The sequence below is a fragment of the Vipera berus genome, assembly GCF_964194415.1.
Source record: "Vipera berus genome assembly, chromosome: 1".
In the NCBI taxonomy this organism is placed as follows: domain Eukaryota; kingdom Metazoa; phylum Chordata; class Lepidosauria; order Squamata; family Viperidae; genus Vipera; species Vipera berus.
In genome coordinates this window covers 263899163-263925164 of record NC_138202.1, presented here as the reverse complement: position 1 = coordinate 263925164, position 26002 = coordinate 263899163, and the positions used below count along the sequence as shown (strand labels likewise).

The 26002-nt window shown below is 37.6% G+C and overlaps 1 protein-coding gene across 1 annotated transcript in view; it reads left to right on the top strand.

Annotated features, from left to right (window-relative positions):
• LOC308679494 (vesicular inhibitory amino acid transporter-like) overlaps positions 1-24754 on the top strand; it is a gene marked incomplete at both ends in the record, with an annotated part of 70751 nt that extends 45997 nt beyond the window's left edge. Inside the window, 2 exon segments of the mRNA XM_081346690.1 lie at positions 12400-12467; positions 24526-24754. Of these exon segments, the coding sequence (XP_081202816.1) occupies positions 12400-12467; positions 24526-24754 (297 nt within the window).
• Between the last annotated feature and the right edge of the window lie 1248 nt (positions 24755-26002).

The window sequence follows — 26002 nt, the reverse complement described above, 5'->3', positions numbered from 1 at the left end:
TTGTTATTTCAATCACCTCCTCCCTTACCACTGACACTGCTGTTTGTAACAGTGATATTGACACTCAAGGACATAATCCCTTGAGATTCCAGTGAATGTCGGGATTGTGCCTCTCTAGCAAATCCATCCCTAAGACAATTGAAACATGTAGTGAAAAGATTAAATAGAACTGCAAAGTTTTCTGATGATAGGTAATGAAGACAGAAAGGAGAGAAGTATGTTCAATGATACTGGGGTGGTTGATTAATTAAGAACTAATTCCAGCTCCCCCCCCCTCCCATGCATCCAGTTCCCTCCCTCCCTGACCATGATTGTATTGTCATTTTATGGGATTAGGAATATTTATTTCTGATGATTGTAATGTTTTTATTCTGTTAGCTGCCCAGAGCTTTGCAACAGACTTGAGCTGCAAATAAATGTAATAAATAAATAATCAGTGGTGGGACTTCATCATAGAACTATTATAGTTTCAACAAGGATTAGACTTTCTACTGTCTGAGTAGGTAAGTCAAATTACCAGAGCCAGTTAGAAAATCACTAGCAAAATAAAGTATTTTATTGTTGTTGTTGTATGGTGTTATGATGTCTTTATTTGGCAATTTGGTTTCCCTCCTATGGTCCTGAAAGGAAGTTGTGGTTCATTTCCCAAACTGTCCTGCTTGGAATAATTAGACCACATATCACAATATGTCCCTTAATTTCACAGGGGTGGAACTTCATAGCTAAGCAAAGATAAGAAAGTTTCGCTCAAAGTGTCCTGAATGCTACAATAAAGACATAAACTGAGAGCACGCTTGTTTTATTTCTCTATAACTGACAATGTGTTTGTGTGTGTGTGTATATATGGCGGGGGAGGGAAACTGCGCCCTGTTGCATAGGATCAATGCCAAAAGCATCCAAAGAGTTAGTAAGAAAAGACAGACGAGCATAGAAAGTTTGTAAAATTCCCTAGTCTGCATGCCTGTGTGTCAAGTCTTCTAGCTTCTAGCTTTTGTCTATAATCACACAACATTGAAACAGTCCTCTAACTTGTCAGGCATGCCCTGGATAACTAACTTATCTCACAGCCCATTAGCTAGACCTTTCTGAAATTGATCTACTAAAAATGATTCATTCAATCTAATGTACCTAGCATGCAGTTGACATTCTGCTATATATTCACACTTTTTACTCATCTTAGCACAATCTGTGAATCTCCCAGTAAGGAATAGCATTGGCAGGGTCATCAAAAGCAACTCTAAATGTCTAAAATGAACATAGTTACCCATATAGGATCATTGTGATAGGAACTTTTCACTCGGCAGCTCCATTTGTTAAGAGTCATTGGATAATTCAGTAGTCATCTTAGTTTGGGTGATGAAAAGTTTGGACTTGTCTTCAATGGCATTAAACGTGTGCTATAAAGATCCAGGGAAAAAAACCAACATGGCCAAAGGATCAGGATTAGCAGGAAGAGCAACTTGATATGTGTCTCTTGGCCCTTTCACAAAAATCATGAAAGATTGGAGAAGGGAAATCAAAGTAAAGCTAAATTTGCTGGAAAAGCTTTGGCAAAAATATAATGTAATATAAATATAATAAAATTGGCAAAAGTTATTTCCTTCCTTCCTTCCTTCCTTCCTTCCTTCCTTCCTTCCTTCCGCCATAAAATAACATTGTCAACATTTTATCAAACTGAGCTACAGTTTGATGTTTTCTCTATAAACTGCATGTTTTTGTGTGGGGGTATGTAGATATATGTCTCTGTACACATATTCAAAAGGAAAGACCACACTGTTCATTTATAAACATTCTGGTTCAATTATTTGTTCGCTTGTTAGATTTTGCTCCTGCCTTACATTCAGGAATTAAAGTTGGCATATGTTACATATCTTCTTTCTTTCTTTCTTTCTTTTTTCCCTTGCAACAATCCTTTAGGCAGAGAATGATTGTCCAGAAATCACCCAGGAAGCTTTCTTGGCTGAGGATGTATTTGAACAATCCTAGTCCAACACCCTAATCCAGGGGTCTTCAAACTTGGCCCTTTTATGATTTGTGGACTTCAACTCCCAGAATTCCTTAGCCAGACATGCTGGCTGAGGAATTCTGGGAGTTGAAGTCCATAAGTCATAAAAGGGCCAAGTTTGAAGACCCCTGCCCTAATCTCTAGCTGCTAGATGTTTTGATAACTGGAAGCCTATGACACATTGCAGTTAAAATAGAATGTCTGCACCTTGCTATTATATTTGGTATACTCTAAACCAGGGGTGTCAAGCTCACAACGTCATGTGATGTGTCGCATCATATTGCAACTTTTTTGCCATTGCCAGCAATGGGGTGAGCACGGTTTTGCTACGATACATCTGCCCCACAGGCCGGCAGTTTGACACCCCTTCTCTAAGCCTTGAAGGCCAGTTTTCAAAATGTGAACAAAGCAAGTTCTTTGTCAAATGCTTGCAGGAAGTAAACAATCTCATGATCTAAATTGTGGTACTTCTCCCAAACAGCAGACCTCCAAACTAGAATCTAGGACAGTGATAAAGAATGCATACAAACATAGGCAAGACAAAAGGAACGTAGCAGTGTTATTCTTCTAAATGTGCCATGCTAAACTTCATTGCTCACAGACAAAGTGGGCATTGTTTGTATGCACAATGGTGCATTTTGTTCCAAAGCACTAGAGAGGAAAGATTTTTTCTCAGTCCCAGAGCAAGCTTCACAATCTAAAAGAGTCCACAATTCTGATAAAATTATAGTGCACATCAAAAAGGGAATCTAGAGAGGAAAAAAAATAAATGAAACCAGCCTATAACACAGCCCAGGAGGTGGCAGGGAATATGATATTTTGCTACCAAGTGCAATGTAAATATTTGAAATTTAGCTGTATATCAGTTTGATTTCACAGAAATGGCATTCCAGTTTGCTTTTATATGACATTCTTCACAAAAGCTTATGACAGATTTATCTAGATACATTTTATAACCAAAGATATATAGCTCAATATCATTCTTCTGCTTTCATTAGAACCCAAAATAAGAATACTATCTGCGGACGATATAAACATTTGTTGTTGGGGAGGGCCTATAAATACATTAATACCTATTTGAACACTGGGCTATTTGATGCAGAATAACAGGGCAGGTCTACAGAGAGTAAGGATTTGTAAAATGGGTGAATAGAGGTGCATGCTTCGTTTTGAAGCTAGGGATTCTCCACTGTATTGGTTGCCAATATAGATAGTTCTCAACTGACCTATAGTCCCTTCACAACTATTCAAAATTATGACAGACACCCCTCCCAAAGGTACTTACACAGTTCTGAAGTTGCAATGCCTCCCATAGTCATGTGACCACCTTTTGGGTGCTCAGCAACTGGCCTGCATTTATAGCAGTTTTCAGCATCCTCTGGTCATGTGACCATGATTTAGGACATTTCTTGCCAAAAACCAGCGTTTATTTCTGGGTTTCAGCAAAAATGTCCCATAGTAAACAATGAGTTTGCCAAAAATAATGTGATCAAATTGGGTCAGTCACATGATTACCCACTTTATAACTGCACACTATGACCATAATGGGCAGTCTCCATTATGGTCATATGTTGAGGACATCCTGTATTTTCTTTGGGAGATTAGGAGCTTTTAACAATAGCCCCACAGAAGCCTCTCCTATTCTATCCCTTCTCTCCCTCAGGCTTGCTCCACCAAAATCTCTCCTCTCCTCACTATAGCCTTCTCTCCCCCCTCACTCCTCCTCCTTCCTGCCCAAATCCCTCCTTTTATATTCTTTCCTCTCCTCCCCCATGAATTCACTCACTGCCCAGCTGGCTCTTTCATGCAGTGCTCAGCAGCTGGAGCCATGCACGCACCCTGATCCTGGGCCTTTAGCAGAGCCCCAGCAACACCAGCTGACTCTTTCCCCAAAGACTGCATGTGGCTGCTGGCCACCTCCAAGGCCGCTAGAAGCCCTGATCATCTGGAGCCATGCGCACCAATCTAGGGGCCTCAGCAGAGCCCCAGCAATACCATAGCTCCAGCTGATTCTCCCCCAGGCCTCTCTGGTGCTGATGCTGCTTCAGCTCACCCCACTCCACTACATACTCAATCACTTCCTCCTACTAGTCTGCTTGCATGCCAGAGCTAAGCACATCACTGGCTGGATCTGGCCCACAGGCCTTGAGTTTGACATGTCTGTTCTATAAGATGGAATCTGGCTTTGTTTTAAGGTCCATTTCAATCAAGGAGGGGCACTCATGCATTGTGAGAAGAAACCTTCAAAATGTGCATGTGCCGATGAATATCACAGATTCAAATTTAGAAATAGTTGCAGCAATTTAAATAGAAATCTAATATATGTCATCATAGCTGGCCATAAGAAGCCCAAAAGTGTATATGAAATCTCCTGTGGTCTGTCAACTGCTACTAGAGGGATCCTTGGTGCTCTCTGAGCTTGGTTGTTTTCTTGCAGACATCTCATTATCCAAATTAGGTAACAATATCAGTCTAGTAAGGAATGGGGTTTGTTCTCAGTTTATGTACTAGTGGCTTGCGCTCCCATAGTTGGTGGGAGTGGTACTGGGGATTCTTTGGTTGGGCTGTTTACTGTTAGCTTGTTCGGCAGTTCATTGATTGGGGTATTGTTTACTTCTGGATTGTAAACAACCAAGAAGTGCTTCTATTGGTAGCAAAATACTGTTTCAGTACTGGAGTTTATGTAGACTTACTGTATTAGACTTAATAATTTTGTTCTTCATAAATTTGTACAATCCCTTTAAAAAGTCATTTAACTAGATAGCTAGCATACTTTGTGATAGTAAGTGTCATAAATTGCAGGAAGTCCGTATCTGTCCCCCTGTCGCAACCCCTCTGCATGTTACTTGTGAACTGAAGGGAGGTCTGCTGAGAAGGGGTGCAAATAAAGAAATTATTACAGATATTACTGTTGAAAAGCTTGGATGCCTTGAAGATGAGCCGTCACTTACACTTCTGTTGAGTTTCATCAATATTTCATGAAAATCTCAACTCTTCTTCCTAGACTGTATTCATAATATGTTTTAAAAGTCAGAATGTTTAGTCATTTTGCACAATCATTGTTTCCATGGCTCATTTTTGCTATTCATCTAGCTCTGATCACATTTTTTAAAAATTGAATGGCTGGAAACTGCATTAATTTAAAAAATAATTGCACATACTGCCCAATGCATGCTATGGATAAATTATTTTTTTAATTTTTGAAGACAGTTCTTAACTAATCACAGTAATGCACAAAAAGATAATAAAGAGTGATCCCTATTTACTTATATAAAGTGATTCCATCTTTCCAAGAACTATCAAAAGAATAACTTTCAAATCTCATAATGAAAGTTCAGTTCTCCCAAAATTATGTCCTAGTCTTACTGTTGCATAGAGGAACTATTTCTTTAAAAAAATCCAGAAAATAGTCTCATGCATTAATTTATAATAAACTTAATATGGAGGATCATCTTCACAAGTTGAGCCTTCATTTTTAATGAGGTTTCTATTACAGATTCTAAGGAATTTATTTAAAAAATAAAAATTGAATTCCTTAAAAAATTGAAAATTGTTGGCCTGAAATATTTAATCAATAAATACAATTCATCTCTAGTTGAGAACTGTTTCCACAATTTTCTGCCAAATCAAGGTTGTAGACAAACTGTAAACCTATTACTGTACCCCTGTAAACACAATGGTCTGAAATTGTGATTAACATTCAGATGTGAATGTCATGTCACCAAGATAAAACTTCTCTAAAGTCTGAACTTTTCCTTAGCTGATGTTTTCAGTTAACGTATATGCCGTAATCTGCACACATAAATGGAAATCAATAATGAGTTAATGGAAAGAAAATGCTGTAGGGTTGTTCCAGTATCAAACAGAGGTTTCTTATAGGGAAACAAAACAAGCACTTGAAGTTAATGAATAAAAAGAGTGGATTGTTTTGTAGAAGAAACAGATCATGAACTGGCTAAGTCTTTTATATGATGTTTATCTTGAACAATCTTCCAGTAGTGAAAAGTGTTTCCACTCTATAACAACTATAAGAAAAAAACCCTCCTAAAGAAATTGTGATGAGAAACATCCAGAATTACATGGCCTGTGCTTGGCTTCTTGCAACAAAAGGCCAATAGATCTTACCTTTATCAGACATACAGAAAATAAATTTTCGAGGATCTGCGCCTTGCACATGATGGATGTAATAACTTTCATGACGCAGTTTCTTTTTTTTTCCTTTTTTTTTGAGGAAAAAGACATCGCAATTTCCTGTCTAAGCTTCTAATGCGCTTTATATTAATTTCCAGAAAGCAAAGGGAATATTTTTCTCAAATCATTTTATACACCATCCTTCACATTAGTGTGTGCCGTTAGCTTGTACAAAACTTACCTGTAAACTGCCCAGAAAGTGAGGTGGGTGGTGTATAAATGTGACTAATATATATATATATATATATATATATATATATATATATATATATATATATATATATATATATATATATATATATATATATATATATATATATACTGTATATATGTAAATGCTTGTTAACTATTTAGATTACCTTGCTAGGCCCCAAACATGGGACAAATCTTTATTTCCTGTTTCAGCCTAACCGAAGGCCATCGACAGGCAGTAGTCACAACAGTGACAGCTCATATTTGTGTAAATTTTAGATTGCTAACAAAGAATTAAAGGGAGACTGATATGCATTTCAAACTTATTTGTTTTCATCAGTCAGCCATACCCTTCTGAGATTCGAACCTGGGCTGATTGCACATGTATATGCTATATATATATATATATATATATATATATATATATATATATATATATATATATATATATATATATATATATATATATATATATATATATATATATATATATATATATATATATATATATATATATATATATATATATATATATATATATATATATATATATATATATATATATATATATATATATATATATATATATATATATATATATATATATATATATATATGGGATGCAGATGCAGTGGCTCAGTGGGTTAGGACGCTGAGCTTGTCGATCAGAACGTCAGCAGTTTGGCAGGTCAAATCCCGAGTGCCGCGTAACAGAGTGAGCGCCTGTTATTCGTCCCAGCTTCTGCCAACCTAGCAGTTCGAAAGCACATAAAAAATCCAAGTAGAAAAATTGGGACCACTACAGTGGGAAGGTAACAGCGTTCCGTGCACCTTTGGCGTCTAGTCATGCCGGCCACATGACCACGGAGACGTCCTCGGACAAGCACTGACTCTTTGGCTTTGAAACGGAGATGAGCACTGGCCCCTAGAGTCGGAAACGACTAGCATGCATGTGCGGGGAACCTTTACCTATATATATATATTTTACAAAATGTGGCCATAGATTCATCTGGCCAGCTTTCTCACAGAACATTGTGTATTTTCTGTTTGCCATCTGATATTATAAGTAGGAGAAGCAGTTCCCCTTCATGGGGATGACTCAGAATACAGAATAAGAGAGGTGAAAGGGCCCTTGGAAGGCTTCTAGTCCAACCCTCAGCTAAGTAGGAAAACCTATGTCTAACTCCATCAAATTGGTCTTCCTTGGATAAATTAAGGTATTTTTCACAATACAAGTTTTCATTCAATTGGCTAGAACACTTGAGGCCTCATCTACCTAGGTTTGTCTGCAATAAAATCTCCTTGATTTTCCTAGGAGCAGAAGCATTAGAGAGATAGTTAAAGGAGAGACACTGTTAGGAGGGTAGGGGGAATTTATTTATATATCTAGGATTGAAAGTTTTGTAGAATATATGCCTTTTCTTTCATCCGCTAGCAAGTAAGGCGGTCCACAAATCTGTTATAATAAATGATCCAAAGTTAAAGTATTGGAAAGCTGATTAATATACAAGGATGAAGAAGAAGAATACCAGGCATTGTGATCAAGATTTGTGGAATTGTTCCATCTATACTACCATCTTCCTCCCCGTTCCCTTTTATTTTCTGTTTAAATAATTACGATTATTAGATTTAAAGTTGTACTGTGCTATTAGTATGTATGTCTATTTTTTCCATTAGTTGATTAAATAATGAACAAGCATTAAACTCATTTAGATCATTTCAACTCATTAAATATTAAATAATTAGACTAATTTCTCATCCTGAAGAACATCTATCCATGAGATCCCTAGACTTGATACTGGCTTGATAACGTATAATCAATGAATTCGTACAACTAAGTATATATATGAGAAGAGCTCCTATTCTGCATAGGAACAGCAAAATGAATGAGTAAAAAAACATTCTTATTAATGCCAGGCTTAGATTGTCAGCAGGCAGGTGGCATGGCATCTGTGTGTGCTTTGGAAGCAACAAAGATTGGTGAGGATAAGCCAGCCCAGTAATTCAGTCACAAAGTGGAAGGATTCAATATTATTTCAATCACACAGATATTCTCCTGACAAACCATACCACAATATAGAAATTCAGGGCTTAGGCTTGTAAGCAAAAGGGGCCGACCAGAAGTTTTGTCAAAAAATAAATAAATAAATCCTGTGAGCACCTTTAGGGTGCAGAAATCGTTCACATAAAAATAGAAGTGGAAAATACCATTTAGGCTCTCAGGTTTAACCTGCTGCCCATTGTTGGCTAAAAATGAAAGCATCCCCAATAGATGGCAGTGTAATCTTTCATTTAAGCAAATCCAGTGAAGATCCCTTCACTCCCTGTATAATTTGGTTTTCCTGTTAAACTGTTTAAAGTTACAATATAAATTGGAATCTTCCTTTCTGTACTTTCCCATAGCATCCATCCATTATTTTGTATCCTACACACTGGAATGATAAGAGGAGAAAGCTTGGACTTTGGTATGATATTCCTTTAGCCTTTTGAAGAAGGCTGTATTGTCTCCTCAAGCCCTTCTCTTTTTCATATAATGTTTATTAAGCACTTTTAAAAAGAAGACAAAAGATAATGCAAACTAATATGAAGAAAAGAGAAAGAAAAAATGAAAACAAAAGCTAAAAATTCAAGAAAGGGAAAAAAAGTAAAAGAAAAATAGAAAAGAAAAATAATAATATCCAATCTTTTGTAGCAATTATATTACAGTTGCAAAATTGTAATATCTTACTCTATGGCTACAACATAACTCTTCTATTTCTATAATCTCTCTTGCTTAATCGTCAAAACCATAAACTGTAAATTCATATCTTCTCTTGTATGCAAAATATTCACAAGGGATTTTCAGTCATCAATAAACATAGATATTGTCTTTTTTTTCTGATCAAATAAATCAATGTAGCCATCTCAGCAAGTTCCATCATGTTCACCAACCATTCCGCCATTGTGGGTAGTACCACATCTTTGTGTATACAATAACCTTGCTACAGTTGTTATGTGCAAAAACGAAGGTCCATGTCTTCTTTTTCAACTTTTTGTCCATGAATCTCAAAAAGAAAAATATCTGTAGTCAACTGTGTGTTAATTTTTAAAATCTTCTGAATCAGCATGTGTATGTCAATCTGGAATTGTCTAGGTTTTATAGTATTTTATATAAAACGTTGCTTCTTATTGTTTATATTTCCAACATAAATATGAAGTACCTTTATACATTCTCAAGTCTTCTCTTCTCAAGGCTAAATATGCCCTTCAATCTCTCTCTCTTGAGAGGACTTAGGGCCTGCCCTCATGTACTGTTTATGCTGCTTCTTTCCACTGCTTGTGACAACTTCAGTTTAAACCAGGTTAAGAGATAGATAGATAGATAGATAGATAGATAGATAGATAGATAGATAGATAGATAGATAGATAGATAGATAGATAGATAGATAGATATCTCCACCCTGCAACATTTTGGTAAAAATTTGTACAAAGTTAAAGAATCAAAATGCACGCACACACACATGTGTATGTGTGTGTAGTGTTTTCAGCACCTCGTTGACCCAAATATGGGTGAAATCTTTTGCCTGTATCAGTCCAAACTAGGGCCATCCACAGGCAGCAGTCACAACTATGACAATTGTTTGTATTAAATAAATTTGGATTGCTGACAAAAAATATCAGTCTCCCTTAAATTCTTTGTCAGCAGTCATTTCCAACTCTAGGGGCCGGTGCTCATCTCCGTTTCAAAGCCAAAGAGTCAATGCTTGTCGAAGGACGTCTCCGTGGTCATGTGGCCAGCATGATTAGACAGCAAAGGTGCATGGAACGCTGTTACCTTCCCACCGTAGTGGTCCCTATTTTTCTACTTGCATTTTTACATGCTTTCGAACTGCTAGGTTGGCAGAAGCTGGGATGAGTAACAGGTGCTCACTCTGTTACGCGGCACTCGGGATTCGACCCGCCAACCTGCCAACCTTCAAATCAACAAGCTCAGCGACCTAACCCACTGAGCCACTGCGTCCCTCATACAGTGTGTGTGTGTGTGTGTGTGTTTATAACAGCATCTTTTAAATTAAAAATCCCTTTCTTGTCAGCCCTTTGCACTCTAATAATTTCAAGAACTTTTCTTCACAACAGTACTAAATTAGTTGAGGAACTAAGGATTTTCTTTCCTATATGAGTGTTCCTAGTTAAAAACCCAGCAGAACTTTAAAATCATTTTCTTTCATTTAAGACATTGTTTCAGTTCTTTCTGTTTAACCATTATATTGGAGGCAACTGCCAAGGAAAAATAGAGCTAAATATATAAATATTGAGAAAGAGCCCTCCAAAAAATGGATTGTTCAACTGAGTGTTTGCATTTTAGAAAGAATTTAGTACAAAACAGCATTCCAATTCTCTCCTCACACTCATTTATTCAAAATACTGATAAAATAAACTCAAGCAAAAAGCAAAATATTTCTCAGGCTCACACATAGCCAACTGCTTTGTATAGCATTGTAAATTACTTCTCACCCCTTTGTCACCAATCTTAGATGATAAGACAAATAAAAAAACAATTTATCTTTAAAAGAAGTACAGCAAGAAGTACAAGCTTACCATATGTGGATTCCTTGACTGATTGATTAGATGCCATCAAGTCAATTTTGACCCTTAGTGATAATACACATAGACTTTCTTCAGGATGTTCTGCAGAATATTCTAATCTAATTTGGCCCTTTAGGTCTTCCAAAAATGTATGCATTGCTGCTATAATCAAATCCATCCATTTGCTTATCTGTTTTTTTTCTCCCACCTTTCTCAGCATTATGGACATCTCCAGAGATCTCACTCTTTGCACAATATGTTCAAAATATGGTGATTTCAGCTTGAACATTAATGACTTGAAGTGTTCTCAAGGTTTGATGAACCATTTGTTTTTTTGTCCATAACATTTCTTAATTTCATTCCGTTAGGAATCATGGGTCCCAGATTTGGACACATTCTGTTAGATACCTCATTTGAGGTATATTGATTCAAAAATGTTTGCCCTATGATGCACCATTTTGCTCAGTTAAAGATCATGACATTGAGTGTTTTAGTAGTATATTGTTTAGCCCATAGGTCCCCAAACTTTTGAGCACCAGGGACCGGTTATGTGGAGAGAGGTTTTTCCGCGAACTGGAGGGGGTGTGGTTTTGTGTGCTGCCTGCATCCTGCAGATGAGGCTTTGTTTGTTTGTGCAGCCTGGTACCGGTCCATGAACCGGGATTTGGGAACCCCTGGTTTAGCCCAATCTGCCATGGAGAAACCTGACAGTTAATTTCAATTTTAATGTATGCCGATTAGTATACATTCAAAGTGACAATAAAGTTAAAGTTATTATTCTAACATCTCTTTACTCCCACTACCCAAAAGGCAATCTTGCTTTGAGATTCAAGACCTAGACCATGTCAAACAAACATTGTACTATCCTATTGATCACTGATAAGATTGCCAGCAATCTTAATATAAGGACCAGATGGATTAGGAGAGGATGATCCAGGAGCCAAATGGCACATCAGATAGTCTAACTTCAAAGTGGAAACTTCAAAAATAGGAATCCCAGCATATCTTATTGTTCTTATGCCAAACACGTACATAAGACAGAAGACCACACTTTATACAGAATATAATGAAATAGATTGGCTCTAGGTTGAGAAAGTAGAGAGAAGATGCATATGCCTCTCTAATTCATTCTTACTATATGCGGATCATACTGTATATTGATGCAGGCTGGGCTAGAAGAAGGTGAGTGTTTTAAAAATTGGAGGAAGAAACATAATAACTATGCAGATGACACTTCACTCATAACTGAAAATGCAAATGATCTGCAAGCTTTTGCAATGAAAGACAAGGGGCATAGTGAAAAAAGGGATTAAGATTAAAATATGAAAATGAAACTAAAAAAATGGTACGCCTCACCTTAGAACTGACAAAGATGATATTGAAGTGTATATAGATAACTTTGTATTTTTGTTTAGATTTTTATCCACTCCTTTTTTCATATACAGCTTGAGGAATTGAACATACTTAATACCCCTTCCTCCTCCTATTTTCCCCACAATAACAATCCTTTGAGGTGAGTTGCACTGGCAGTTCATAGATTGACTGGCCAAAGTCACCAAGCCTGTTTTAAATGCCTAAAGCATGACTAGAACTCACAATCTCCTGGTTTCTAGGCCAATACCCAGTCTCTCTCTCTCTCTCTCTCTCTCTCTCTCTCTCTCTCTCTCTCTCTCTCTCTCTCTCTCTCTCTCTCTCCTCATCCTCCTCCTCCCCCCTCCTCTTCTTCTTCTTCTTCTTCTTCTTCTTCTTCTTCTTCTTCTTCTTCTTCTTCTTCTTCTTCTTCTTCTTCTTCTTCTTCTTCTTCTTCTTCTTCTTCTTCTTCGTGTTAACAATAAACAGTAATCCAATCAATAGTCAAGAAAGACACACCAGACTAGTACTTGGTAGGGTAGCAAAAAAGGCCTTGGAAAATACATGGTATGATGCTTCTATACCTACAAAATTAAGATAGTTTGACATTTTCTGGAATCGAAAGTTGGACTTTGAAGAAGCTTAATAGTATTGACATTTTTCAATTCTGGTGTTGGAGAAGGTCCTGAGGTATACCATGAATAGCCATGTCTATAACAACAAACCTATCTAATCAGCAAAACCCAACTTATCTGTCTGCTGGAAAGGGAAGGTGGAAGGAAGGAAGAAACCCCACATACCCCTCCTGACTCTTGCCACCCTCCTGTACATTCCAAAGAGCTTTGGGGAAATGTGCCTCCCCCCATGCATCTTCCCTAACCCACACAGCACCACTCGGGCATCCCCAAGCACCTTCTTTGATCCATGACAGCCCAACATGCCTTTCTAGACCTGTGTTGCACTTCCATACATTCTCTCAAACATGGCTTCCCTAGCCCATGTAGAACTCTTGGGCATGGCCACACAGATCCTTCCTGATCTCTGACCTGTAATGGCCCTCTTGCACATTCTCAAGCACTCCGACACTCTTTCCAGCCCATGACACACCTCCACACACTATTCCTGATTTATGCAGCACCTGTTAAACACCCTTGAAATCCTGTGCATTCTTCTTGGCCTGTACTGCTCCCCCACCTGACCTGTGTGACACCTCTTAAACTCCTCCATGGCCCCCATGCACTCTTCTTGACTTGCATAGCCTACCCATCCTCACATAACCCTTCTCATACACCCTCATGCATCCTTCCCAACCTATGAAATCCCCTGGGCACTCTCTCAGCCTCTGCTGCCCCACCACATGTCTTCCTCAATCCATGCTAGCCCTGCATGCCTTCCTTGAACCCTGCAGAACCTCTTGCAAACCCCCATGCACCCTCCATGATCTGACTGCCCCCCACATTCCCACTTGCTTGTTTTCCTTTGTTCCTTCTTTCGATATTAAGAATCTGTTTCTTCTGCAAAAACCTGAAAGCAATTTTTGAATCTAGCAGGACAGAATCTCTTCTTTGACTTCCCAGAAAATAAGTTTCCTTCACTGGACTTGTGTGATCCTCTTCCTCTGTTTAGCACCTCTTATAATTCTTTCTTTATCTGGTGTAATAAACTTTCAACTTCAGTTATGAGTCAAAGGATGATAACCCTACTAGCCTGATCCTGTTCTTTCTTCAGATACTTTTTCAAGCCATGGTCTAGAAGAACACTGAAATATAAACAAGCAACTGGTTCTGACTCAAAAGCAGTACATCTTCCACCTCTACGATGCAAGGATGACCTTTTCTTGGTGCTTTTTAAAAATTCAGAAAACAGGGGGATTATTTCCAAAGCTTATTCTGACCTCTTGCCCCGACTGAGTCAGAGAAGGTCTGCCTCTCTCGCTGTTAAATAAATAATCAGGATTAAAATCTATTTACACTTCAAGATATTTAATTATGCATTAGGATAGGTATTACCAAAATGTTTCTTGCTTAAAATGTTATTTATTTAGAGAGTATAACTATTACCCTATGTTAGTTCAGTTTCCCAATAAAAGCCACTGTAAGTTTCCTTTCGCTTTTCTCCATTGTTGTCAGAATCCCCGGGAAGCCCACATGTGACTTTGCTCTCTAGTCACAGTAAAGATGTTGACTTGAATGACTTCAACACACAATACCAATCCAAGATCATTTAAGACATAGTTTATGGAACAAATCATACTTTATATATATGTAGTGCAAACCTGTCATGGGAAAGATCATAAATCACATTAAATCAAAAAACAAACAAGACGTATGATGGTTTTATACCATGTAGGAATTCAACCATTATTATTATTTAGCTCCTCAAAAAGACCCCAAAGAGCCCAGAATCTACTTTCTCACAAACTCCCCAGCTGACACACCTGCAGGACCAATTTTCTCACTGCAGAAAATAGCACTTTGATCAGCATCAGATACATTCATTGATTATTTGAGGGACCATTTATGATTTTTCTAATAACCAGGAATAATGCTATGTGCCAAAGTATTAAAGGAAATTTTAAAGGTGACCTGACACAAGGAAGAACTGCTTTTTTTGAGCAAGGCTTAAAGCATTTGGAAATTGTGCAAGGATTGTGCAAGACTGTGAAATAGGGTTTGGATTTGTGCAACACCACTGCTTAGAGTGACCCAGCATTTTCAGTTAGCCCAATATGAAAAAAGGTTGCATTTCCAATGTCCAAGATTAACCAAAGAATTATATCATAAAACCCTTTGCTAAGGAGAGTCTTTTTAGTGGCCTCTTGCCTTTTGTACTTTACAACTGTAGGTGGACAAGTGCAAAAGCTTTTTCCAAATTGCTCTACAGATGGTTTTGACCTTCCCATTTCCTCTAATTAACTCCGCTTAATTAAAAGCAAATTCTCTGTCCCCTCTTCCTTGACTGTAGAAAGTACCTCAGGCAAAATTCCTTTGAATAAAGTTCTCCTTTCTTATCACTTTCCTTACACAGCAATCCCAATTAAAAGAATGCTTTAATAATTTTTATTCCTGAGGAAATCTCTTGACATCAAGCCATCTTTCGAGAGAGGAGAGCCAGATAGAATAAAAGTGGGGGCTAAGGGAAATATATATTCCACTCAAATGTGTAAAATGATCAGGCTCTTTCCAATTATGGGGCAAGTGAGTTTTTTCCCCTCAAAATAGCTATAGCGCTTAGTCTTATATACCACTTCACAGTGCTTTTACAGCCCTCTCTAAGCAGCTTACAGAATCAGCATATTGCCCCCAACAATCTGGGTCCTCATTTTACTGACCTCGGAAGGATGGAAGGCTGAGTCAACCTTGAGCCGGTGAGACTTGAACTGCCAAATTGCTGGCAGCCAGCAGTCAGCAGAATTAGCCTGCAATATTGCACTCTAACCACTGCGCCACCACACCTATCTGGCCAGGGTTTCCTCATGCTGACTAACAGGAGACGCAAAAACTCAACAGTCCTTATGTTTTCATTATTGACTTTTTGTGGCAAGAAATAAAGGATGGAGGGGAAAAAATGTCGTTGTTGAACCTACTGGCTGGGAAAGTGCCAGAGTGACTTGGCTGCACTAGAGATGGGGAAAGCTCCAGGAGGTGGGAACTCCCAACGAAAGGAATTTCCCACTCCAATATTCCAGAATGTTCCACACACACCCCCTCCGCCTGGGTCTCCAATGCAAAACTGTTTTTACAGAGCAATGGAAGAGAAGCAAAGCAGATATTTCTTCAGTTGAGCTTCCTAAGCTCCATGAAATCCACAGGGTGTTGTGAGAAAGCAGAGATGTTTGTGCTAATTTTAGACCAGCATAGTGCTTGTATATGGAAGGGATATCAGGAACCAAGTGGAAGAATGTAACCATGCCCTCTGTAAAGAACGAGTTTAGTTAGTGTAATTTGGCTATACGACAATATATAACCTTATATTTACAGCCCTGAAAGAAACTACCACTGATCTTGATGAAGTGTATTCTTCAGTAGACATGGATAGAATTTCACTATCAATGCAGGTATTCTTTCAGTTTTCTGTCATCACTTGATGAAAGTACATTTGCAAGTAGCAGGCATTCCAATCAGGTACAAACCAGACCCTGGTTGTTTAGGTTATGACAACTCACATGCCTTGAAAATTCTCTCTGTATAATTTTTCTTGTCCTTGAAGATGGACCGGGGAACAAAAATAAGACAAAATTCTGAGATACCTTGTTGGGAAGGAAAACCCTTTGAGGAAGTTAAGGAAATAAATAAAATTTTAAAAGCTTCCTTCTCATGTTTCTATGGTCCTTCGATTAAAAAAAAACATATCAGCTATATCAAATTTCTTTGGGAATAGAAAATAATATCTTGACATAGCAGCCCCAGCCTGATAAGGACAAGAAAGTGAACAAAATACTGGAACGTAAGCATCACAGGCATGCATAAACAGAAGATTTCCATATAGATTGAAGTTGTGCTCCTTGGGGGTCTACAAAGATCTCAGATCAACCCTAGAACACTTGTGCAATCTAGATGTTGGAAATAGAAACATTCATCCCCAAAGAGATAAAGAATAAATGTCAATGGAAAACTACAAAAATGGCTTTCCTGACACCGAAGGGCACTTAAGATCTAGTCTGATCATTGGTTTGGAATTAGCAGTCTCTTTTTCCTAGACTGAGATACAGAATTCAGAAAGCCAGAATGGTTCAGCTAGCAAAGCTCCTCCAACAATAATTTGCAAATCTTTTTTTTCCCCATTTGGGAGTAATCCAGGCCATTTTCAGCAATAAAGAAAAATGGCTTTCACTCCAGTTTGTGTTTGACCAAAGACAGTATACAGAATAATGCCACTGAAATGCAAAGCGGAGCAGAATTATAATTGCTATGAATCCCACCTAAGAATAAAAGGGAGGGTTTTTCTGTTTTAGACACTGCTTTTCTTGGGTTTAAAAAAATGACTAATCTAGCAAATTGTTGCAGGGAATTCAGGGAGATTTGTTTGATAGGACTTTTCTGCTGTGACCCACTGGAACATCATCAACAGAGGTGAGATGGGGCCCAAACCTATTGGTCTTTTGACAGACTCTTACAACCTGGTTCTGTCATTGGGCCTGAGCTTCCCATGAAGGTATGGAGTCCATCAAATGTCTGCATTTAATGTGTGTAAGTTTAGAATGCACTCTCCTGTCTTTTTGCTATGATAGCTTTTGTTTTAATTGTATTTTAATGGTTTACTTTTGACTATGTTAATTGTTCGGCTTTGTGTTTTGGATTGCACTGCCCAGAGTCAGATGTGTAAGATGGGAAGCTACGTAAATTTAATAAATGAACGAGCAATGGCTTAATCATGTTTTACTGTGGTCCATTGAACAAGACACTCAGAAACACTAAACTGAGAACCATGATTTGCAAACTAAAATGACTGGATTTACATATCAAGGTAAGCCAAAACCAGATAAGTTTTATTATAGTTCAGTGTGATTTATATGGACATACGTATTACATTATTCCATGTGAAAAAAACATACGAATGTATGGCTTTCTAGATGAAGCTTTCTTTCACTTGAAAGGGGATCTATTAAAAGATGTGAAAGAAATATGGATATAAAAAAACACTTGAATAATTTCTTCACAGGTAGGTTATTTAGAAAACAGAAATACTAAGCAATGCTGTTGGATGTAAATACCAGGCATTCCTACATATTTTTATTCATTGTATTGTCATGATCTTTTAGAAGGAAAACAAGAAAATCATCCAATCTCATTTGCATAGGAAAGAGCTGACAAATCTGGCATCTAAACAGTAAGTAACTGCTAAACAGAAAAAGTAAATCATTGTGTGTGTGTTTTTTGTTGGTGTTAATTATACTAATTAAAATTAGATTTTCCAACATTAAGATTTCTTGCAGCTGTGTAATGGTAGCTGCTATGGTTAACACGTGTGGAAATTTTCCAAGAGAAGGCACTAAGAATTGCTCATAATCTGAACACCAACGCAGTCTTGTCATATCGGAAGGGTTGCAGACAGCATAACTAATAAACGTATTGTGTTCTTTTGAAAGGGTAATAGTATGCTTGAAGAGAGCATATTAACCCTGTTGTAAAGTATTGATTACATTCTATAGTAAAGGAAATGAAACAACAAAGGCTTGGCATTTAAATGCTTACCCTATTTTGGTGTTCATCATTTTACTTCCTTTCATTGCCACTTAATATTTAAAAACACTAACAAATGTATCATTTGTGACCATACATGCACGCACACCCTTTTTCAGTCACACATTCTTTTTATTATTATTTTAACTTGCCTGTGCATTTGTTCAGTTGCATTCAGAATAAATAAAACTCAGCTTCAAGTCGGTAACACAGTACCCTCTTTGTACTAGAGAAAGGGAAGATGGGAATCCAAAATTGCATTCAGTTGTGATAAAATTGTATTTTATCCAAAAGAGATAAGTGTTTCAGACATTACGACATCTACATCCAAAAGCAGTGTTGGCCAACCAAAATTCTAATCCACTGCAGCTATAAATCATTGATTTACAAGTTTATAACACTTCATTCATTTTTTTTGTCTTTCACTCATCCTTGCTAAATTTCCTTCTATGATATTCCACAAAGATACATTGTTAAAATTACTGTGACATTCTCCATGGGTGCACATTAATTCTATAAGAGAATAGCAACATGTAAAGCCAAACTGAGCTAAAGTACATAATATTTTACAAGAGAATGTACTAGCATAAATATTTGTGGACTGGTGCATAGTATGATTGATGTTATTGATATGACCTAGTAAAATAGCAGAACAGCATAGTACACGATTTGCTCTGAAATGGTTAACAGTACCTTAAGGAAACTTTATTTTTTACATTTTCAGAGGCTTCAATATTTGGCCACTAAATTCTCATTGAACCTTAGAAGGTAAGTGTTGGAAAGGACATTGGAGCTCATATATTCAAACCATTTACCCCATCCAGGAATCTCCATAGAAGAATCCTGAACATCAGTTCCTGAAAACATGATAAAAACAATACTGTTGATATTGCAGTTTTAAAATCCAAGTTTGGTAAATATAAATACACATTCAGATGATTTGTGAATGTTAAATTACAAACCTTCTTTATGTCTTTTAGTACATATGAACCAACAAAACACCAGAATAATGCTCCTTTTATTCCTTATGATTAATATTTGCTATCCGTCTTGTGAAGTGATTGGATGCTGGCAAAGCCACTTGCCTTTTCTCTTCAAAGCTACTTGTGTGTCAGGAATCCTGTAATTGGATTTTCATCTTTTCCAGTGAGTTGCTGAAGAATATTTGGCACCTCATCTACAAAAACAGCAGATGGAAAAAGATCTTCCATGCCTGATCAAGGGAATTTGCAATTTTTGTTGGAGATTTAATAGATATCATGGATTTCCTGACATGCTCTAGATTGCATTCCTCCACCAAGTTATTATTTGTCCCTCTCTCTTTTAAAGGAAAGGAAAACAATTACAGAACAGAAGAGTGTCAGCTTTTTATTGGGGGTATCATCTCAACTTAACCTGTAGATGAAGGAATGTATCACTTGACAAAGTAAATGTAAAAATGACACATTTACATATTGGAGAATTGGCAGTTAAAACAAAAATCTGGATTCACACTCTTTTGGCAAGCTGATAAGAAGATTGCTGAGTATCAGAAGTGTTCAGTATGCTAATGTCAATTTTATTAAGCCATAAAATACTGCAATTGCTCCATGTTGCTATCCACAAGGGTGGATGGCCTTGTGAATCAAACAATTGCATGCAACTGAAATACAAAATCTGTCTTACTGAAGCTTAACTGAAGGCATACCCTCAAACCAGAAACATTGATCCAGCCCATCTTTTAGATTAGATTACTCAGCTGAACAAAAATTCACCTGTGCTGCACTTAATAGTTGAAGAGGCTGGACCCTTAAGAGAGTATTTCTTTTAGTCTCACAAAAGCATACTTCTTTAATTTGCATGCCTACAACTGGAACCTAATTTAGTCAATGACTTTTTGAATGCTCAAGGTGATAGAAAATTAGGCTATATCCAATTGGCAGGGTGAATGATATTGCTGGATTGCTCCAGTTTGCTTACCTGGTACATAGGGTAGAATTTTCAAACTGTTCTGCTCCTGCCCTGGACCAAGCAGCACCTTATCCACACTTTCTTTCTGGGATAAGGAAGGACAGCACTGCCTGCAGGACTGGTAGGACAAATCAAAATGGCGGTTGCAGTGGTACAAATGAAACTCCACCTGTTTTTTTTATATGTGGTACATAGAAAAAACAGGTGAAACCTTGACTGCCTATTATTACCATACCCTGCAGATTCCCCTAAGAGTGTTATGTAATCTCCCTAAAAAAGAAAATTGCTCTGCCCAAAAAGAAAGCAGAACATTTAGATATATCAAGCCTATGTGAAGCTGGGCTGCTTTACAGAGCCCTTTTACTCCAATTACTGAAACAATCTGAAAAGCAGGATATTCCACCACAATTTCTTCATTTCAGGGCAGCCATTTTTATTACTGCCAGCCACAGTGTTTTGTCAGATTGCCATCAAAACTATATTTTGAACATATGTAATTTATTGAAAGATGGAGGGCAAGAAAAAAAGGGGACGACAGAGAATAAAGTGGCTAGATGGAGTCACTGAAGCAGTAGGCGTGAGCCTAAATGGACTCCAGAAGATGGTAGAGGACAGGAAGGCCTGGAGGAACGTTGTCCATGGGGTCGCGATGGGTTGGACATGACTTCGCAACTAACAACAACAACAAAATTTATTGAGTGGCCACACTCTGATGAGGCTTCTATTAAACAGAAGCCCTAATATGAATAGGTACCCATTTTAAGAGCCAGCGCTTGTCCGAGGACGTCTCCGTGGTCATGTGGCCGGCATGACTAGACGCCAAAGGCGCACGGAACGCTGTTACCTTCCCACCATAGTGGTCCCTATTTTTCTACTTGCATTTTTACGTGCTTTCCACCTAGCAGTTCGAAAGCACGTAAAAATGCAAGTAGAAAAATAGGGACCACTATGGTGGGAAGGTAACAGCGTTCCGTGCGCCTTTGGCGTCTAGTCATGCCGGCCACATGACCACGGAGACGTCCTCGGACAAGCGCTGGCTCTTCGGCTATGAAACGGAGATGAGCACCGGCCCCTAGAGTCGGAAACGACTAGCACGCATGTGCGGGGGAACCTTTACCTTTACCTTTTTACCCATTTTAATATGGTTATTACACAAAAGTAATAATAATAATGCAATATAAACTAGGGAAAATTGAGATTATATGACCTTGTGCCTGCTTACTCTACTATCCAGGTTTCTAATTGTTGAAAGGGAGCAGACTTCAAGGCGCCTGATCTCCCTTAGTATCATGCTTTATTTTAATCTGGTCCTTGAATGGACAATCCTTCAAACAAATGGAAATTTCCTCTATAAGTATGAGCATGTGACTGTGTTCATTTTCTGTTCCATCCTTTATGAGAAAGAAGAAATAGAGGCATGAAGGCCTATCTCTCTCTGGCATCATGACTTACTTTGCTCAACTTGTTTAAATGGAACAACAGCAGAGCAGTATGTTGCGTGAACCTGCAAAGCCAGTTACTACTAGAATAAACAAGGGATAATTTCAAGCTAACACAAATACTAGAGCATTTGTGAGTCAGAGAAGTAGTCCCCAGTCTTTCAGGCTCAGTGGACTGAAGGTGGCTGTGGCGGCAGGAGGAAGAGGGGATGTTTTCGAGTGTGCATACTGCTTTCACAAATGCCGCTTCACACACACATGCCCACCACTTCTGTGGCCTGGTTCTTAGTGGGCTGCAGCCTGGCACTGGACCGCAGACCAAAGGTTGGGGACCCCCGAGTCAGAGTATCCTTTTGACCAACCCTCCAATCCAGCACTATCTCGTTAGCCTTCCAAGAAAAAATGATAGGGCTATAGAACAGCTAAAAATAGGAGGAGTTTAATTACAAAATGGCATTATGAATCTTTCAGATTCTGATTTGTTGCAACCCTGAAATCATCTATTGCTCCCTGGCTGGTCAAATAGTAAGGGTCTATTAACAGATTTTGTGTCCTGGCTTGATCATTTGCTCCTGATTCTGAATTTTAAACTCACATCTGACTAGAATCTCTGAGGTGGACAAGAAGCACTACAGCATCGTGAAGGGAAGGAACAATCCATAAAAGATTAAGGTCTGCCTATTCTCAAGTAAAAGCTTTGGCTGGATTTCATTCCCTTTCATGAATTGAAAGCATGCCTTTTCTTTATGGAAAAATAATTCACCAACTCACATGGCTGTATCTGTATTCTGTCTGCACATATATCCATATAGACTTCAAAGACTTGAAATGCATATGTTTAACATAAAACCCTCTTTATCTTTTGGGGTGGGCATGTATTTACTTTTTGCAATGTTTATACACTGACTCCACAAGGACTTTAAATAGTTTACACAACTGAACATAAATTATTAAAACAAGTTCACACTGTATGTAAATATTTATGTATGAGGATATATAGATGCATATATCTATAAGAATATTTATATCCAGTAATATTTATAACAAATGCTTTGTAATGGAAAGATTCTTAATAGCATTAAAAACCTTCCTCCCCATCTATATCCAATTTGTTTAGGTTTTTTTAAATGCCATAACATTTTTATATGTTGGCATTCTAATCTTCCTCTCAAATTTTCAGGTCCTTTATAGTCCAATGAGATTTTTTATATATATAAAATAGAAAGTGACACATTCTACAGTCACTGCTGTCAACATTGAAATCTTTAGCAATTTCAGCAACTCTTATTAGGCCCAGACTATGCTTTGTAAGGGATACATAGCACTGCTTTTCATGGGTTGCTTCCAAGTCTTCACAGAACCTTTAATTAAAGAAGAAGATGTAGCATGTGACAGCATTGTCCTTGGATTTTCTCCATGCTGCTCCACGTCCTTGGATGCTGTTCCCAGGGGAAGGAAAATATGAATATGATGACATCTCATCATTAATTTAATGTTACTAGGGAAATATGGAAAGGAGATGCAGAACATGACAGCTATGAGTTCCTGATAACATATCCTTTCGACAGATTGAATTCCATCATTTCTCAGCTGGATTTACACACCACAGTGGTCTTCCTTGTTAAGGTTCATTTCTTTTCACCATTGTATAATTGCTTCACAGAAAATTGTTATTTTAAAAACAAAGTAATAATATTATGCAAGTGATCTCAAACTATGGATAGTAGGTAGAACAGTAGAATATTGTTTATTGTCTCTGAAACACAAACAAATAAATAATTCCTAAGTGTTTCTTTAAACTAGTTTGATGCTTACCTCAAATTTTCTGACAAGGATGACAAACTGTGGGACTGAGTAGCAGGACAAACTTTCACCATCTTCCCATTTTGAATTCTTATGGATTCTTGGGGTACAAAAACAAGGGTCTTCATCTCATCTTAATTTAAGTAATGAATCCAGAATTTAAATCTGAATTTTGAGTTAATGTATCATTTAGCTGTCAAAAATCAGAGGAAAGGAGAACAGTAATTGAGAAACTAGTTTTGTACTACTGGAAGAAATCCACAATGGCTATCCATTTCATTAGGTTATCAAATACGCTAAGTTACATGAAGTCTAAGACACTATAAAGTGTTATTCTCTGACTTCCAAGAAATGGAAAAAAATGGATCCTTTAATCTGGGATTAAAGCATCGGAGCTATTCAGAATGCCTGAATGCTTCATTAATTTTCTTAGTAGGCTTAATATATGCTCAGATAGGTATTAAATAAAGATAATTGCCTTTTGGCAGCTACAATTTTGACTTAGTGATTTGAAATACTAAGGTAGGCCATAATAGCAAGTAAAATGCATTAGAAGTGCATTGTAAGATTTCCTGGAAAGGTGAACCCTGTGGCATTGTCTCTTCACTACGTTATGATCCACTGGCCATAGGAGTCGTAGGGATGAAGACACTTAAGGATTTATTCTAAGCCCTTCTTTTATTGGTTCTCCTATCTCCTGTTTCCCTAAGAGATTGTAATATCAGGTCATTTCCACTGAATGTCTTCCTAGGCACCTAGGAGCAGAGTAGTTTCTCTCTTTCTTCCTGGTGCTAGGAAGTGCTAAGCTTTGCCTATCTCTTAAAACAATTGTCCTTTCTCTTTATAGTGATAAAATCTGTGCCACTGGTAATTCTCAGTTAAATTTTCACTCTCCAGAATGTTCTGATGTGCACATCAAACTCTTCACCTCCAACACTATAGCTAAAGATGGTTATTCTCAAACAGCAACACCTTATGATTCCAGATTCCATAAAATATGTCGGAATCATTCAAGGGGTGGAGGAAGAGGTGTCAAATTGGCTGCCCTCTCTCAGCCTTCACAAAAGACTTTTTGACTCAGAAAACAAAAAGGAAAAGACTCAGACAGGAGCTGGCTATGTATGAAAGTCTACAGAACCATAGGATCCATTGCTTTTTTGGTTGTTAGGTATGTCCTCAAATTGATTCCTCAGAGTTGGAGATTTCACTGTTGGATCTCTCTGTGCTGACTTGTGGAATCATTCTGTCAAGTCTTAATCATAACTATCAACATCTGCTAAGAAACTCCATATCACTGTGACCATGTATAATTTATCTGTCCATGGTATCCAGATTTGGGTTCTTTTTAAAACACGTGTACTAAAAAAAATATGCAGCAATTAAGATATTTCTACTCAAATGCTTTAGAAATCAGTGCTTATTGGTATTTTGTCTGAAATACTCAGTGGGGAACTAACTTTTAAATATTCCAGATGAAGCTGGACCACACTAACAAGGTAGTTAGCAAAGCCTGCCTTTTTACAGTCCATTCCATATCTTCTATATGAAAAACATTCAGTCTCACCAAGATGTCAATCTGTCACTTTTCCCCTGCACACAGAATCAACTGATACTGCCTTATAAAAAGGCTCCACTGAGAATTGAGAAGACTTGTTAATTTCAATGTATATAAAAGCATGAAGAAGCAATGTCAAATTACCATATCCATATTTAGAATTCTATTTCAATACAGCAGCTATGCATAAAGATTGTAAAAGCTGATTTGGATAATAAAGAAAAGTATAGGATGTTTGTTATAGAAAATGAGAATAAGGAACGTATTTACTTCTTTGGTTATATAATGGTTATTGATGGTTATTATAGCCTGTCTTGAAAAATTTCTGTATTATTTTTTCTATACATTCTAAAGGTAAAGGTACAGGTTCCCCTGCACATGCGTGCTAGTCGTTTCCGACTCTAGGGGCCGGTGCTCATCTGCGTTTCAAAGCCGAAGAGCCAGCGCTTGTCTGAGGACGTCTCCGTGGTCATGTGGCCGGCATGACTAGACGCCAAAGGTGTACGGAACGCCTATATTCTATATGTTCCCAAAAGAAAGAGCCAAGCATGCAATCAGGACAAGGCAGTGTACATGATGAAACATGCACCATGACATCATGGCACAAAAACCACAACTTATGTATTCATGTCAAACATCAGAATCCAAATACCTAAGAGCAAGATTTGTATCTTCATATCATCAAACATGTGACATTATTTTGTCTCAATCCCAGTTTGCTGCTGATACCTATATAGGTAAAAATGCAATCACGCTGAGTTTGATTGTT